The sequence below is a fragment of the Mobula hypostoma genome, chromosome 6 (assembly GCF_963921235.1).
Source record: "Mobula hypostoma chromosome 6, sMobHyp1.1, whole genome shotgun sequence".
NCBI lineage: Eukaryota > Metazoa > Chordata > Chondrichthyes > Myliobatiformes > Myliobatidae > Mobula > Mobula hypostoma.
This window is the reverse complement of record NC_086102.1, coordinates 94,946,420-94,961,815: the sequence shown is the minus strand read 5'-3', so window position 1 is coordinate 94,961,815 and position 15,396 is coordinate 94,946,420. Positions and strand designations below refer to the sequence as shown.

At 45.4% G+C, this 15,396-nt stretch overlaps 1 protein-coding gene across 7 annotated transcripts in view; it reads right to left on the bottom strand.

Annotated features, from left to right (window-relative positions):
- The window catches only part of LOC134348215 (pleckstrin homology-like domain family B member 2), a 308,822-nt gene that overhangs the window by 70,898 nt on the left and 222,528 nt on the right, over nucleotides 1-15,396 (bottom strand). For 6 of the 7 annotated variants that reach the window (XM_063051250.1, XM_063051253.1, XM_063051254.1 and 3 more), the window contains one exon: nucleotides 5,086-5,121. The exons of the other annotated variant lie outside the window; for it this stretch is intronic. In XM_063051250.1, the coding sequence (XP_062907320.1) occupies nucleotides 5,086-5,121 (36 nt within the window). The remainder of the gene's footprint in view (nucleotides 1-5,085; nucleotides 5,122-15,396) is intronic. 7 annotated transcript variants of the gene reach the window in all.

Below are 15,396 nucleotides of genomic sequence, written 5' to 3'. Positions count from 1 at the left end.
CTTGTATGTATCTGCCTCTACCACCAGCCCAGGCACCCAGCACTCCAAGTTAAAAAATTGCCTCTCATATCTCCTTTAAAATTACCCCCACTCACCTCTATTGCATGCCCTCTGGTATTAGACATTTCAACCTTGGGAATAGCTATGCCTCTCATAATCTTATAAGCCTCTACCAGATCTCTCTCAGTCTCTGCTGCACAATCAGCCAGCATGGTCTCTTCCCAACGATTGCCACTGGTGTCCAATGTGTGGCTAACCTAGGCCAGCTACCATTTTGTTTTGCTACCCTTTTACAACAGAATGTCGGCTCACTGATGTCTCTACCTCACAGTCATGTCTTGGCCTCTCCATTGTCTCTGTTCAGAGCTCAAAGTCTCCCCCAACCATCTCCTTAATAGTGTGGTGGTCCCTATGCCACCTGTCACATGGGAGACTGTGGTTGCATTCCCCACAGGTAAGTCTGGTTATACTGACACTGTGTGTAGAGATGTTACCTCACAGCACCGGACAACTGGGTTCCACCTGACACAAGGTGCTGTGAGTGATAGCTCCATGACATTGGGTGCTCCAATTCCTTCAACACCCCAATATCACATAGATTGGCGGATTCACTATCAACTAAGGCTGGTTTTGGGACTGTGAGGGGAGTTATGACCAGGTTGAGGTTAACGGACAGTGACATGGGGAATGAGTCAGATTGGGATTTGGGGACAGTGACGTGGGGAATGAGTCAGATTGGGATTTGGGGACGTGACGTGGGGAATGAGTCAGATTGGGGATTGGGGACAGTGACGTGGGGAATAAGTCAGATTGGGGATTGGGGACAGTGACATGGGGAATGAGTCAGATTGGGGATTGGGGCAGTGATGTGGGGAATGAGTCAGATTGAGGATTGGGACAGTGACGTGGGGAATGAGTCAGATTGGGAATTTGGGGACAGTGACGTGGGGAATGAGTCAGCTTGGGGATTGGGGACAGTGACGTGGGGAATGAGTCAGATTGAGGATTGGGTCAGTGATGTGGGGAATGAGTCAGATTGAGGATTGGGGCAGTGATGTGGGGAATGAGTCAGATTGAGGATTGGGGCAGTGACGTGGGGAATGAGTCAGATTGGGGATTGGGGCAGTGACGTGGGGAATGAGTCAGATTGGGGATTGGGGCAGTGACGTGGGGAATGAGTCAGATTGGGGATTGGGGACAGTGACATGGGGAATGAGTCAGATTGGGGATTGGGGACGTGATGTGGGGAATGAGTCAGATTGGGAATTTGGGGACAGTGACGTGGGGAATGAGTCAGCTTGGGGATTGGGGACAGTGACGTGGGGAATGAGTCAGATTGAGGATTGGGTCAGTGATGTGGGGAATGAGTCAGATTGAGGATTGGGGCAGTGACGTGGGGAATGAGTCAGATTGGGGATTGGGGCAGTGACGTGGGGAATGAGTCAGATTGGGGATTGGGGCAGTGACGTGGGGAATGAGTCAGATTGGGGATTGGGGCAGTGACGTGGGGAATGAGTCAGATTGGGGATTGGGGACAGTGACGTGGGGAATGAGTCAGATTGGGGATTGGGGACGTGATGTGGGGAATGAGTCAGATTGGGGATTGGGGACAGTGACGTGGGGAATGAGTCAGATTGGGGATTGGGGACAGTGACGTGGGGAATGAGTCAGATTGGGGATTGGGGACAGTGACGTGGGGAATGAGACAGATTGGGGATTGGGGCAGTGATGTGGGGAATGAGTCAGATTGGGGATTGGGGACAGTGACGTGGGGAATCCTGCCCAGTTCTCCTGTCACCTTCCTGTACAGATGCCAAAGTAACCAAAATCTCTTGGGCTTCACATGATCCATAGCCATGTTTCTGTGCCAGGTTAACAGCCTCCTAAATGCCACCTTCATATCTGCTTTCACTACTGCCCCTGGCAGCCTACCCTGGGCACCTACCAACCTTTGTTAAAAAAAAAGTACCCTGCATATTTTCTTTTTAACCTACTTCCCGTTACCCAGTAGTATTAGACACTTTGACCTTGGGGAGAAAATACTGGCCATCTGCCCCATCTATGCCCCTCATAATTTTATAACCTCAACTGCTGCCACTCCAGAGAAAACAAGCCAAGTTTGTCCAACCTCTCCTTATAATCCAGGCAGCATCCTGCCGCAGCCTCTCCAAAGCCTCCCGTTCCTGTAATGGGAGAACTAGAAATGTACACAGTACTCTGGGTAATTTAAGGCAGCTTGTTCATCAAACATCTAGCATGTCTTTGCAATGGGGAGGAAAGTGAATCTCCCAGGGGGACGTCACGCAGTCACAGGGAGAACGTGTAAACACACAGATCAGAGGTCAGGATTGAAACAGGGTCATTATACCACCCACCTTAAGGTTTTAATCCTTTCGGTCATTTTCTTCAAAGCTTTACTATCAACAATAGGTCCAAACCAAACAAAGTCCTATCAGGACAGCAGCAGTTCCCCATTATAATCCATCTGTCCAATCCATCCGTGATCTCTGTTCTACTTATTTCTACATCCTTGCAGCCTGTTATTTATGCTCCCCCAATTCTACCCTCTAGTTCACCCCAAAGCCCTTCTATACACAGCTATAGCTCTATTCTTTCCTTTAGACCCTCTGTTCCATTTCCTCTTTAAGAATACAAGTAGCTTTTTAACCAACCTTTTGACCTATATGCTCAAGGCGAGTTTTTGTTCAAAGCACCATGTGATACGGTGCTTAAAGGCTGTAAACTGATGTTGATATCCATGGACAGGCCAGGGAGACGTGTGCAATAAATCCTTCAGTTTTCCATCTGGGAATGCTGGGAGTGGGAATGGAGAAAGGAAGGCTGCTCTGCTAAAATTATCTGTGGCTGTCAGAAATATCTCTTTATTAATCCATCATCAAGGACACGGACTGTAGGTGGAGACTGGTTAAAGGGAGATCTCAGATGAACATCAGGAAGCATTTCTTTACACAGCGAGTTGTGGACACATGGAATAATCTACGTAGTTGTGTAGCTGAGAAGAACCTTACAGACTTTCAAATCTGAACTCAATAGTCATTTCAACACTCTATGTGAATCGGAATCTGGCCAGTTTTGTTGGGCTGAATGGCCTGTTTTGTCAAAAACTTTCTAATGTTCTAATATCCTCATCTCAAACCACATGAAACAAAATAACTTTAAAAACATTTTAGTTAAAAGTTTAAAACTGCAGTTTTACTCTACTTAATGATACAGTGCACAGTGGGACCTTCCAGTCCTTCGAGCTACACCACCCCAGCAAACCTACAACCCTGATTAACCCTAACCTCATCACGGTCAATTTACAATGACCACTTAACTACCGGCACATCCTTGGACTGTAGGAAGAAACCCGAGGACCCAGGAAAAACACATGCAGGCCACAGGAAGGATGTACAGAGACCCCTTAAAGAACGGTACCCAAAATGATCTCTGGAACGCCCCGAGCTGTGATAGCATCATGTTAACTGCTGTTGGTTCTCGAGGCCACCTTGAGAAACCGAATGTCCCAGGGAAACATCCTACAGCCCAGCACAGATACGGGCACAGAGCCCATTAAATCCACAGCTCCAGCTGCCATTGGAAGGCACAGTTAATTCAACTTAAGTCTTGCTGTTGAAACATACTAAACAGGAAACATCTCCAAACAGGGTCTAGGCTAGATAAGTCTGACTGGCTCAAGTACACAACACAGCCTTAGACTGAAGGAATACACACCCATTTAGATAAACACTATTTTATAGTTTTCATCCCAAACTAGGCTTGAAAATATATTCAGCAGCCACTTTTCCAGGTACATCTGCTCATTAATGCAAATTTCTAATATGGCAGCAAAAAATTAATCATATGGCACCTGCAAAAGCATGCAAGTGTGGTTAACAGGTTCAGTTGTTGTTCAGACCAAACATCAGAATGGGGAAGAAATGTGATCTAACAGATCTTGACCATGGAATGATTGTTGGTGCCAGATGGGGTGCTTTGAGTATCTCAGGCCTGCTGATCTCTTGGGATTTTCACACACCGGTCTCCAGAGTTTACAAGGAACGGTGCGAGAAACAAAAAACATCCAAGGTGAAAACGCCTCGTTGATGAGAGAGGTCAGGGGAGAATGGCCAGACCAGTTCAAGCTGACGGGAAAGCACAGTAACTCAAAACCACAAGTTACAACAGTGGTGTGCAAAAGAGCATCTCTGAATGCACCACACATTAAACCCTAAAGTGATCGGGCTACAGCAGCAGAAGACCACAAACATACAGAAATTCACTCAGTGGCTAATTTACTAAGTACCTCCTGTGTAAAGTGGCCCCTGATTCTACCTATTCTACTCATAAAGTTCCCTCTGGTTAAAAGAAATTCCCAAGCAGATGGACAGAAATTTAGTAATCCTCACACAAGTCCCAAACACACAAGCTCTCACTGAAGTTTTTGGTAAGAGACTAATGATGACACAAAACTGCTTCTCTCTAAGCCCAGGGTCAAATATTTTCAGCACCTAGTAGTTGAAGACAATCTGAATACAAATGGTAAAAATGGGACCAAAATGCTTGTGAAAACCGAGGACCCTCAGAGGAACAGCAATGCACATAAAATGCTGGAGGAACTCAGCAGGCCAGGCAGCATCTAGAAAACGAATACAGTCAATGTTTCACACCAAAACCCTTTGGCAGTACCCACCAAAGGGCTTTGGCCTGAAACATTGACTATTAACTCTTTTCCATAGATGCTGCCTGGCCTGCTGAGTTTCTCCAGCATTTCCTGTGTGTTGCTTGGATTTCCAGCATCTGCAGATTTTCTCTTATTTATTCTCAGGGGAGCAGCCACGGACTGTAACCACATTTAGAGATCAGACATGATCTTTACAGAAAACACTGCCCCATATTGTAATTCAGGTGAAGAATCTGCCCACTACAGAAACTACTCGCAAAACAACAGCCCACTGCATTCACTGGTGCGTCTGCACCCGGCCACCCAAACCCACTGTAACAAACTATCCGAGCCAACCCCAATACCAACCGGCACCAACGAGACTCAAATCTACTTGAGTACTTTCACTTCAGGGTATTTACCTTTCCTGCGATTCCCCTTCGAATGCAAGGCTGGTCCTAGAAAGATTTGCAAAAGAAAATCAAATCAGAACAAGGAACTCTGAGTGCCTACTGAAAATTATTTCAGGAACTGACCGAGCGTTGTTTCATGTCACACGACAACACTTTATGAACAATATGAGCACAGTTCCACGTTCAGGAATCCTTTGTACATTATGCACGTACCGGCTATATCCCAATTGATATTGTGTGTTGTCTGTACGTGTGACGATTGATATTGTGTGTTGTCTGTACGTGTGATGATTGATGTTGTCTGTACCTGTTTGACAATTGATATTGTGTGCTGCCTGCATTTATGTGTCTTTATTCTGCTGTAAGTTTTTCAATGTACCTTTATTTCACTCGATTTGTGCATGTAGCTGATGAAAAACTCATTTTGATTTTCCATTTTCACACCAGATATAAAAGCCTTAAAGCATGTTCCACTGGGCTTCAGGATAGCTTCTACCCCACTGTTATAAGACTATTAAATGGTTGCCGATTATTGTATGATGCACTCCTACCTCATAACCTACCTCATTATGATCTTGCAGCTCACCATTCACCTTCATTGGATTTTCCCTGGAGCTGTTACACTTTATTCTGCATTGTTATTGTTTTACCTTGTTCTACCTCAATGATCTGATCTGTATGAACAGTATACAAGGCAAACTTTTCACTCTCAGAACATGTAATCATAATAAACCAATTCCAATTCCAAGCCCTGTTTCTGCAAAATGCCTCACTAATAATCAGTATTCACCTGATGTGTCCTCATCAATCTACGTCTGTTTAATTCTGCCTCCTCTCCCTAGTTCCACTTTGAAAATTGTAAACACTCCTGTAACGCCAGTTACTGAAGAACATAGCACAGAACAGACCCTCTTGACCACAATAACCAAACTAAATGCCAAATTAAACAAAACCTTCTGTCTGCACACAATCCATATCCCTCCATTCACTGCACATCCGTGTGTCTATCTAACTGCCCTACAACACCATGACTGTGTCTGCACATTCACGTGTCTATCTAACTGCCCTACAACACCACTATAGTGTCTGCTTGCTCCAGAGAAAGCAGCCCAGGTTTTTCCAACTTCTCATACCCTTTAATCTGGGCAGCATCCTGGTAAACCTTTTCTGCAGCTCTCTCCAGATACTGCAATCCTTCCTGAAATGGGGCAATGAGAATTACAGTCATACAAAATTGAAAAACTCCAACTGCCGTCTAACAGAAGTTTCATACACATGTGCAATGTGACTTTTAGCTCTTTGAGGCTTCCACAAAGAGAAGCTTCATCAGAAAAAGCAAAGCTCAGTTTTTTTTCCATTCTCTTCTTGACATCTGCTCAGTTAAGAGAGTAGAGATGCCAGGATGGATCGCTGAATGCTCCACTTGGGGATGTGTACAATCTGCGTAAAGGAGTTGGATCTGGAACTGGATGAACCAGATCACTCGGGAGGCTGAAGGGGTGATAGATAGGACATACAGAGAGGTAGTTACACCCAAGATGCAGGACACAGGAAGCTGGGTGACAGTCAGGAAGGGGAAAAGGGTTAAGGAGCCAGTGGAGAGTACCCCTGTGGCCAGCCCCTCAACAACAGGTATATTACTTTGGATATTGTCGGGAGGGCGGAGGTGGGGGATGAGCCAACAGAGGAAAGTCACAGTGGTCGGGTCTCTGGCACCGAGTCTGCCTCTGTGACTCAGAGGGGGTGGAGGAGAAGAGGTACGCTGTGGTGATAAGGGATTCATTAGTTAGGGGAACAGACAGGAGGTTCTGTGGGCAAGAACAAGATTCCCGGATAGTATGTTGCCTCCCAGGTGCCAGGGTCCTGGTTATCTCGGATCGAGTCCTCAGCATTCTTAACTGACAGGGTGAACAGCCAGAAGTCATGGTCCATGTAGGTACCAATGACATGGGTGGGATGAATGATGAGGTTCTGCACACAAAGTTCAGGGAGTTGGGTGCTAAGTTAAAGGGCAGGACCTCGAGGGTTGTGATCTCAGGATTGCTACCCTTGCCACATGCAGAACTAGGAAGATTATGCAGTTTGATACGTAGCTAAGGAGTCGATGTAGGAGGGAGGGCATAAGGTTTTTGGATCATTGGGATCTCTTCCAGGGAAGGTGGGACCTATACAGAACGGACGGTTTGCACCTGAACTGGAGGGGGACCAACATTCTAGCAGGAAGGTTTGTTAGTGCTGCACAGAGGGGTTTAAACTAGAGTTGCAGGGGAATGGGAACCAGAGTGCCAGAACCGTTAGTGCAGAGGTTGTAGAGACAGATTTTGGTAAGACTTTACCAACAGAGGCAATGTGTATTGAGGAGAGGCTATTGATAGGGCCAAATCAAAAAGGGTTGAACACAGGACTGAAGGTGTTGTATTTGAATGCACACAGTCTATGGAATAGGGAGATGAACTTGCAGCACAGTTGCAGATTGGCAGGTATGATGTTGTAGGCATCATTGAATCATGGCTAAAAGGAGGTTATAGCTGGAACTCAGTGTCCAAGGATACACATTGTGTTGAAATGACAGGTAAGTTGACATGCTCTGTTGGTCAAAAATGAAATAAAATCATTAGAAAGACCATAAGACAAAGGAGCAGAAGTCAGCCATTCAGCCCATCGAGTCTGCTCCGCCATTTTATCATGAGCTGATCCATTTTCTCCTATTTAGTCCCACTCCCCCGCCTTCTCACCATAACCTTTAATGCCCTGGCTACACAGATACCTATCAATCTCTACCTTAAATACACCCAATGACTTGGCCTCCACTGCTGCCCATGGCAACAAATTCCATAGATTCACCACCCTCTGACTAAAAAAATTTCTTCGCATTTCTGTTCTGAATGGGCGCCCTTCAATCCTTAAGTCATGCCCTCTCGTACTAGACTCCCCCATCATGGGAAACAACTTTGCCACATCCACTCTGTCCATGCCTTTCAACATTCGAAATGTTTCTATAAGGTCACCCCTCATTCTTCTAAACTCCAAGAAATACAGTCCAAGAGCGGACAAACGTTCCTCATATGTTAACCCTCTCATTCCCAGAATCATTCCAGTGAATCTTCTCTGTATCCTCTCCAATGTCAGCACATCCCTTCTTAAATAAGGAGACCAAAACTGCCCACTGTACTCCAAGTGAGGTCTCACCAGTGCCTTATAGAGCCTCAACATCACATCCCTGTTCCTATACTCTATTCCTCTGGAAATGAATGCCAACATTGCATTCGCCTTCTTCACTACCGACTCAACCTGGAGGTTAACCTTAAGGGTATCCTGTACGAGGACTCCCAAGTCCCTTTGCATCTCAGAACTTTGAATTCTTTCCCCATTTAAATAATAGTCTGCCAGTTTATTACTTCTGCCAAAGTGCATAACCATACACTTTCCAACATTGTATTTCATTTGCCACTTCTTTGCCCATTCTTCCAATCTATCCAAGTCTCTCTGCAGACTCTCCATTTCCTCAGCACTACCGGCCCCTCCACCTATCTTCGTATCATCAGCAAACTTAGCCACAAAGCCATCTATTCCATATTCCAAATCGTTGATGTACAATGTAAAAAGAAGCGGCCCCAACACGGACCCCTGTGGAACACCACTGGTAACCGGCAGCCAACCAGAATAGGATCCCTTTATTCCCACTCTCTGTTTCCTGCTAATCAGCCAATGCTCTATCCACATATATAACTTTCCCGTAATTCCACGGGCTCTTATCTTGTTAAGTAGCCTCACGTGTGGCACCTTGTCAAAGGTCTTCTGAAAATCCAAATATACAACATCCACTGCATCTCCCTTGTCTAGCCTACTGGTAACTTCCTCAAAAAATTGTAATAGGTTTGTCAGGCAGGATTTTCCTTTAAGGAGTCCATGCTGAGTTCTGCCTATCTTGTCATATGCCTCCAGGTACTCTGTAACCTCATCCTTGACAATCGACTCCAACAACTTCCCAACCACCGATGTCAAGCTAACAGGTCCATAATTTCCTTTTTGCTTCCTTGCCCCCTTCTTAAATAGCGGAGTGACATTTGCAATCTTCCAGTCCTCTGGAACCATGCCAGAAACTATCAACTTTTGAAAGATCATCGCTAATGCCTCCGCAATCTTCACAGCTACTTCCTTCGGAACACGAGGGTGCATTCCATCTGGTCCAGGAGATTTATCTACCCTTAGACTATTCAGCTTCCTAAGTACTTTCTCTGTCGTAATTGTGACTGCGCACACTTCTCTTCCCTGCCACCCTTGTATGAGGGGATCCTGGAGTACCCCTATTAACTGTTTGGAGAGAGACATTTATCATTGATGGTTTGTTTGGAAAGGAGAGAGAGACAGAGGTATTTACCACTGATATGTTGCTTTTGGAAAAGAGAGAGAGAGAGAGCGAGACAAAGATTAACAGTGGACTGTCACTTTAAGGCATTGGAAGTAACTTTGGATTTTTACTGAGTTTGGAGTTGGAGACAGCACCGAAGGTTGCTATGGTGACCAAAGGCTGGTTGTTGATATTACTTCAAGGACAGTTGCCTGCTTGTGCACTCCTTTACAGACAAAGGAGGGAGGGACTCTTTGAATGACAGGTGATGCTCAGCCTGGTGAAATAAATGGGAGGTCAGATGATACAGACCTCAGGACACATGATCTGGACACTGAATGAGCATTGTTGTGCCCGCAGAAAAAGTGGGTTTTGGAGGATCGATCAGGTGGATTGATTCCAACTTGCTATTCCAGTTTGAGGAGAAGGGGTTGACTGGTGGGGAGTTGTCTATGTGTCCACCCTCGCCTGGGTGATAGCTCCACCACAGAAGACCGGTCCCCCGGTTAAAGTCACAGTCGGTGACTTGTAAAGGATTTCGAAGGATGACGAGAAGATCGACGGTATCAGCTCACCTGAAGACTCAACTCACTCTCTCTCTCTCTTCATCACCACTCAACCAAATACCACGAACTGGACTGAACTGAACTTTACTCAACATCGTAAGACTGTATCTTTTTACCCCTAGACTTAAAGAAGCTTGGTTTTTTTCATACATATAAATTCCACACTTACTTTTATATATAATCATTGCTAACCTGTTTGATTTATCTACATTTATATTATTGTATTGCGTAGTTACTAATAAATATTATTAGTTGTTAGCAATAAGAGACTCCAAAGTGTTTTCCATCTCTGCTGGTTCTTTATCCCCGTCACGGGGTACGTGACATAAATTGGGGCCTGCGTCCGCGATATGAACAAATTGGTCGGGAGGCTGGTTTAAATTCATTGGGGAAAATTCCTTTCGAATTTGGACTTTTGATTTGGTTGTGTGGATAAACAGCAGAAATGGGTGTTAGAGACTTTCTGAAATCACCAGACCTGGTGACTTTGAAGTTTGCTAAAAAGTATGAGTTGCGGGACATTGCTAAACAATTGAGAATTGAGGTAAAGAAGGGTGTGAGTAAGGTAGAAATTCAAAGGAAAATAGTTGAATATTATATAGATAAGGGAACATTTGATGAAGGGGCGTTAGGGTTGTTCGTGGAAGGTGAACCTACTGAGGATGAGCTTCAGCTTCTGTTGGAAATAGTAAACAGGGAGCATGAACTGAAATTAAAACAGCTCGAGAGAGAAGCCAGAGAGGCAGAGAAACGGAGAGAAGAAGCAGCAAGACAGAGAGAAAAGGCAGCAAGACAGAGAGAAAAAGCAGAAAGACAGAGACAGCTTGAAAGGGAGAAATGTCAACGTGAAGATCACGTGGCAGAAAGGCAGAGACAGTTTAAAAGGGAGAGGTTGCAGCAAAGAGGTTTAGTGTTGAACCCTGATGATCTTTACAGCTCAGAGGGGCTAGTTTTGTGTGATGAATTTAAAAGTTGTGTTCCTGATGAGGTCAGGGCATTTCCAGTGGCAGAGGATGCCCCTACCCTGAAGGGGTCTGTTGAGAAAGCAGACGGAGAAGTTTTAACCCACGAGGTTGAGTTTACTCCAGAAAGGAGTTTGCCAGAGAATAGCTGGGAGGTTCGAGATGACCTTGAATTTGAAACTGGGACAAGTGATGACAGCCCAGAAGAGGCAGCTGTCCCGATTGAATGTGTTCAGGTTGTTGAAGTACCTGTGAGTTCACAGGATTCTGAACCTTGTGTTGAAACTCAGTTAAGGTCTGAGGTGCTTGACTTGGTTGAAAGGGATTGCAGTTTTTGTGTGTCAGATGATCTTGGTTCAGTGAGTAAGGGGTTAACCTTGGTATCAGTGGAAAGTGAGGATTCTCAGTCATTTGTAGTAGACCGTGTTTTGGAACCTGGTGAGGTCAATGTTGTTGAAAATAATGGGGAAAGTGCTGTTCCTGGACTTTTGGATAAAGTGATGAAAACGGTTGGAGTGGTTGCACGACATTTGACCCTGCTTGCAGGACAAAGGCCTGCTGAGGCAGGATGCACTAGTTTGTTGGATTTTCTTTGGACATTTGAGCACCTGCAAGGTCATGCTGTTATTCAGTGTTCTGTGATGGAAGCAAGGCGTAGTGAAGGTCGGAGAAAGTTGATAAAGAGATTGTTTGGCCTCTTTCATATTCTGATCAGCTTGATGATGATGCAGAATTTGGTAAACAATGGAGACATGTTGACAGCTCTCCAAGCTAAGAGAGTTTCAGCAATTCAGTTAATAAGCTAAGCTGCTGTTGGGGCCTATAGCAAGACCAGAGGTTTAAATTATAATGATGTGTCAGAGACTTTTCTACCTACCAAATTCCAGCAGGACTTAGAGTAAGGTGTATAAGAAAAGTTTGTCTTTGTTGAGAAAGGATTTTATCGAGGAACAGAAGCGAGATTCTGGAATGGTGGCTTTAAGAGAGATGGCTCTCACAGGAGAGGAGGTTCAGAGAGAGTCAGTGGGATGTTACCTTAAAGATGGGGTGTTGATGAGGAGGTGGAGACCAGTCACAGTGCTTGCAAGTCACGTGGTGGTTTTGAAAGGTTACAAGGCTGAAATTTTAAACATGGCTTACAGTATGCCTTTAGGTGGACATCATGGAGTGAGGGAGACAGCGAATAGGATTGGTTAGGAATTTTACTGGCCTAGTTTAAGGAATGATGTAGTGAATTGTGTGGGCCCATGGCAAAAGACTGGTTATCAGTATGTGTTAACAATTGTGTGTGCTGTGTCTAGGTCCCCTGAAGCAGAGTCTTTTGAAAACATTGAGACCAAGACTGTGGTAACAGCGTACAGTAAGTTTTACACACTGGTAGGTCTTCCCAAAGAAATTCAATTTGACCAGGGCAGTAACTTTACTTCCAAAACATTCCAGGGGATAGCTAGAGAATTAGAAGCTAAACACATGGTGTCATTTACATATCACACAGAGACCAAGGGAGCCTTGGAACGGCTCAACTCGACTCTTAAGACAATGATTAAAGCACATTGTGTGAGAAATGAGGAAAATTGGAATGAGGGGGTTCCCCTCTTCTAATTTAGTGGTGGAGATTCGATTCAGAAGGCAGTGAAGGGTAGTTTGTTGGAAACTGTGTTCAGTTACAGGCCAAAAGGACCTTTGACCCTACTCAGAGAACTTTGGAAGGGATTTAGTAAGCTTTGTGACTTTGCTAAGGAAAGTTTACAAAATGGTCGAGTCAAAATAAGACGCTTGTTTACTGAAATTGCAGTTGGGAGAATTGTGGTAGAACAAAATGGAATCGTGAAATCTGATAATGGAATGGAAAAACATGTTTTCTCACTGAATCTAGACTCACCAAAATGTCAGAATTCCATTGTTTTGAAAAATATTACTGATAAGGTCCACCAGTTGGACCCAAAGCCGAAAACACAAGTAAAAGGACAAACTGGTGTTTTGGAATGGTGCACAGGTGCAGTGAATGACATCATTATGAATTTAGTCCAGCTTATGAAATGGTATCTTCACAGAGTGAACTTTGAGAAAAGTAAAAGGGTTGAACAAGGAATTAGAAATGAGAAAGAACAAAGGAAGAGAATGGATGACTGGATTGATAGAGTGGGGAAGGCAAAATGGCTTATTAAGATTGACTTGTTAAAAGGATACTGGGGTGTTCCTTTAACAGAGAGGGTTAAAGAGATATCAACATTTGTGACACCGTCTAGACTGTATGAATACAATGTTTTCCACTTTGGGATGAAGAATGCTCTAGAAACATTTCAAAGAATAATCAATTCTGTGATTGGAAGATTAGAAAGCACAGGAGTTCATATCAATGACTTAGTGGTCTGGAATGACACTTGGGAAGAACATATTGCAGTTGTAGAGAAACGGTTTGACAGACCTTCCAAGGCCAATCTTACTGTGAACCTCGCTAAAAATGAGTCTGGCCATGCCATAGTTACATATCTGGGTTATGTGGTGGGCCAAGGCCAACTGGCTCCTGTACAGGCCAAGGCTCAAGCATCGGTGCGGGAGCAAGGAGTGCTCGAGGACGACGGACGACTGGAGATCGGAGGATCAGCCGTTGTAGGTAGGCCGAGGAAGATCGGGACTTCCTAGGCATTACCTGAGGAGGAAGGTAAAACTGCGCAGACGCGGGTGACATCAGCGGCGAGCGTGGAGTTTAAAAAGAGGCCCACTTTCAGGTGCGGGCAGCAGAGTGTGCGGGAGCAGAGTGCTGGGCTTTGGCTCAGTGGGCTCCGGCGTAAGGGGGTCTTCGGTGAGAGGTAATCAGTGAGGCTGAGTATGTGCTTGCTGAGGGAAAATGGTAAGGTCGGTAGGTACTTTTTCATTTATTCTGATTAATCTGGGATCAGGTAATGGGGGAGATAGTTAGAGCAGTGGTGTGCTCCGTATGCAGTATGTGGGAGGTCAGGGTCAACGCAGTTGTCCTTGATGACCACACCTGTAGAAGGTGCATCCAGCTGCAGCTCCTATCAGAGCAAGTTAGGGAATTGGAGCTGGAGTTGGATGAACTACGGATCATTCGGGAGGCAGAGACAGAGATAGATAAGAGTTATCGGGAGGTAGTCACACTGAAAAGACGGGAGGTAGGCAACTGGGTGACTGTCAGGAGATGGAGGGGGAGCAGGCAGAGAGAGCAGGGCACCCCTGTGGCCATTCCCATCAACAATAAGTATACCGTTTTGGATACTGTTGGTGGGGTGACCTACCAGGAACAAGTTGCAGTGGTCCTGTCTCTGGCACTGAGGTTGGACCCTCGACACAGAAGGGGAGGAGGGAAGAGAGGACAGTGGTAGTGATAGGGGATTCTATAGTCAGGGGGGCAGATAGGAGATTTTGTGGGGGAGATCGGGAGTCTCGGATGGTATGTTGCCTCCCTGGTGCCAGGGTCCAGGACATCTCAGATCGGGTGCAGGTTATTCTCGAGAGACAGGGCAAGAATCCAGATGTTGTGGTCCATGTAGGGACCAACGACATGGGTAGGAAGAGTGAGGGGGTCCTGCGTAGTGAGTTCAGGGAGTTAGGTGCGAAGCTGAAGGGCAGGACCTCCAGGGTAACAATGTCAGGATTGCTACCTGTGCTATGTGCGAGTGAGGCGAGGAAAAGAAGGATTATACAGATCAATACGTGGCTGAGAGGATGGTGAAGGAGGGAGGGCTTCAGTTTTTTAGATAATTGGGCTTTGTTCCAGGGAAGGTGGGATCTGTTCCGACGGGATGGTTTACACCTGAACTGGAGGGGTACTAATATTCTTGCAGGAAAGTTTGCTAGTGCTGCTTGGGGGGGTTAAACTAAATTTGCAGGGGGCAGGGATCCAGAATGTGAGAGAGTATAGCAAGATGAAGTATAAAGGACAGTTGAGGATTACACGATTCCGGAATATTAAGTGTGAAGTAGAGAATGGTGAGGCGGAACGAGTGATAAGGAGGATACATGTGCAGAGGGATGTTCTGACGGAGCATGAAGTTAAATGTGCTAAAAGAGTAAGTAAATTTAAGAAGGACAACAAAATTCAAGGGGCGTATAGCCCGGTGAGAGTTCAGGGAGCTGGGTTATGCACAATAGGCAGTGATTTAAACAGAGAGAGGAGAAATGGGTTAAAAATTCTATATCTGAATGCACGAAGTGTCAGAAATAAGGCGGATGAGCTTGAAGCTCAGGTGCGAATGGGTAACTATGATGTTGTTGGTATAGCGGAGACATGGCTGCAGGGGGATCAGACCTGGGAATTGAATGTACAAGGGTATATGTGCTATTGAAGGGACAGAAAGATGGGCAGAGGGGGTGGGGTGGCCCTGTTGGTGAGGAATGAGATTCAGTCCCTTGCAAGGGAGGACATAGAATCAGGAGAAGTAGAGTCAGTGTGGATAGAACTGAGGAACAGTAAGGG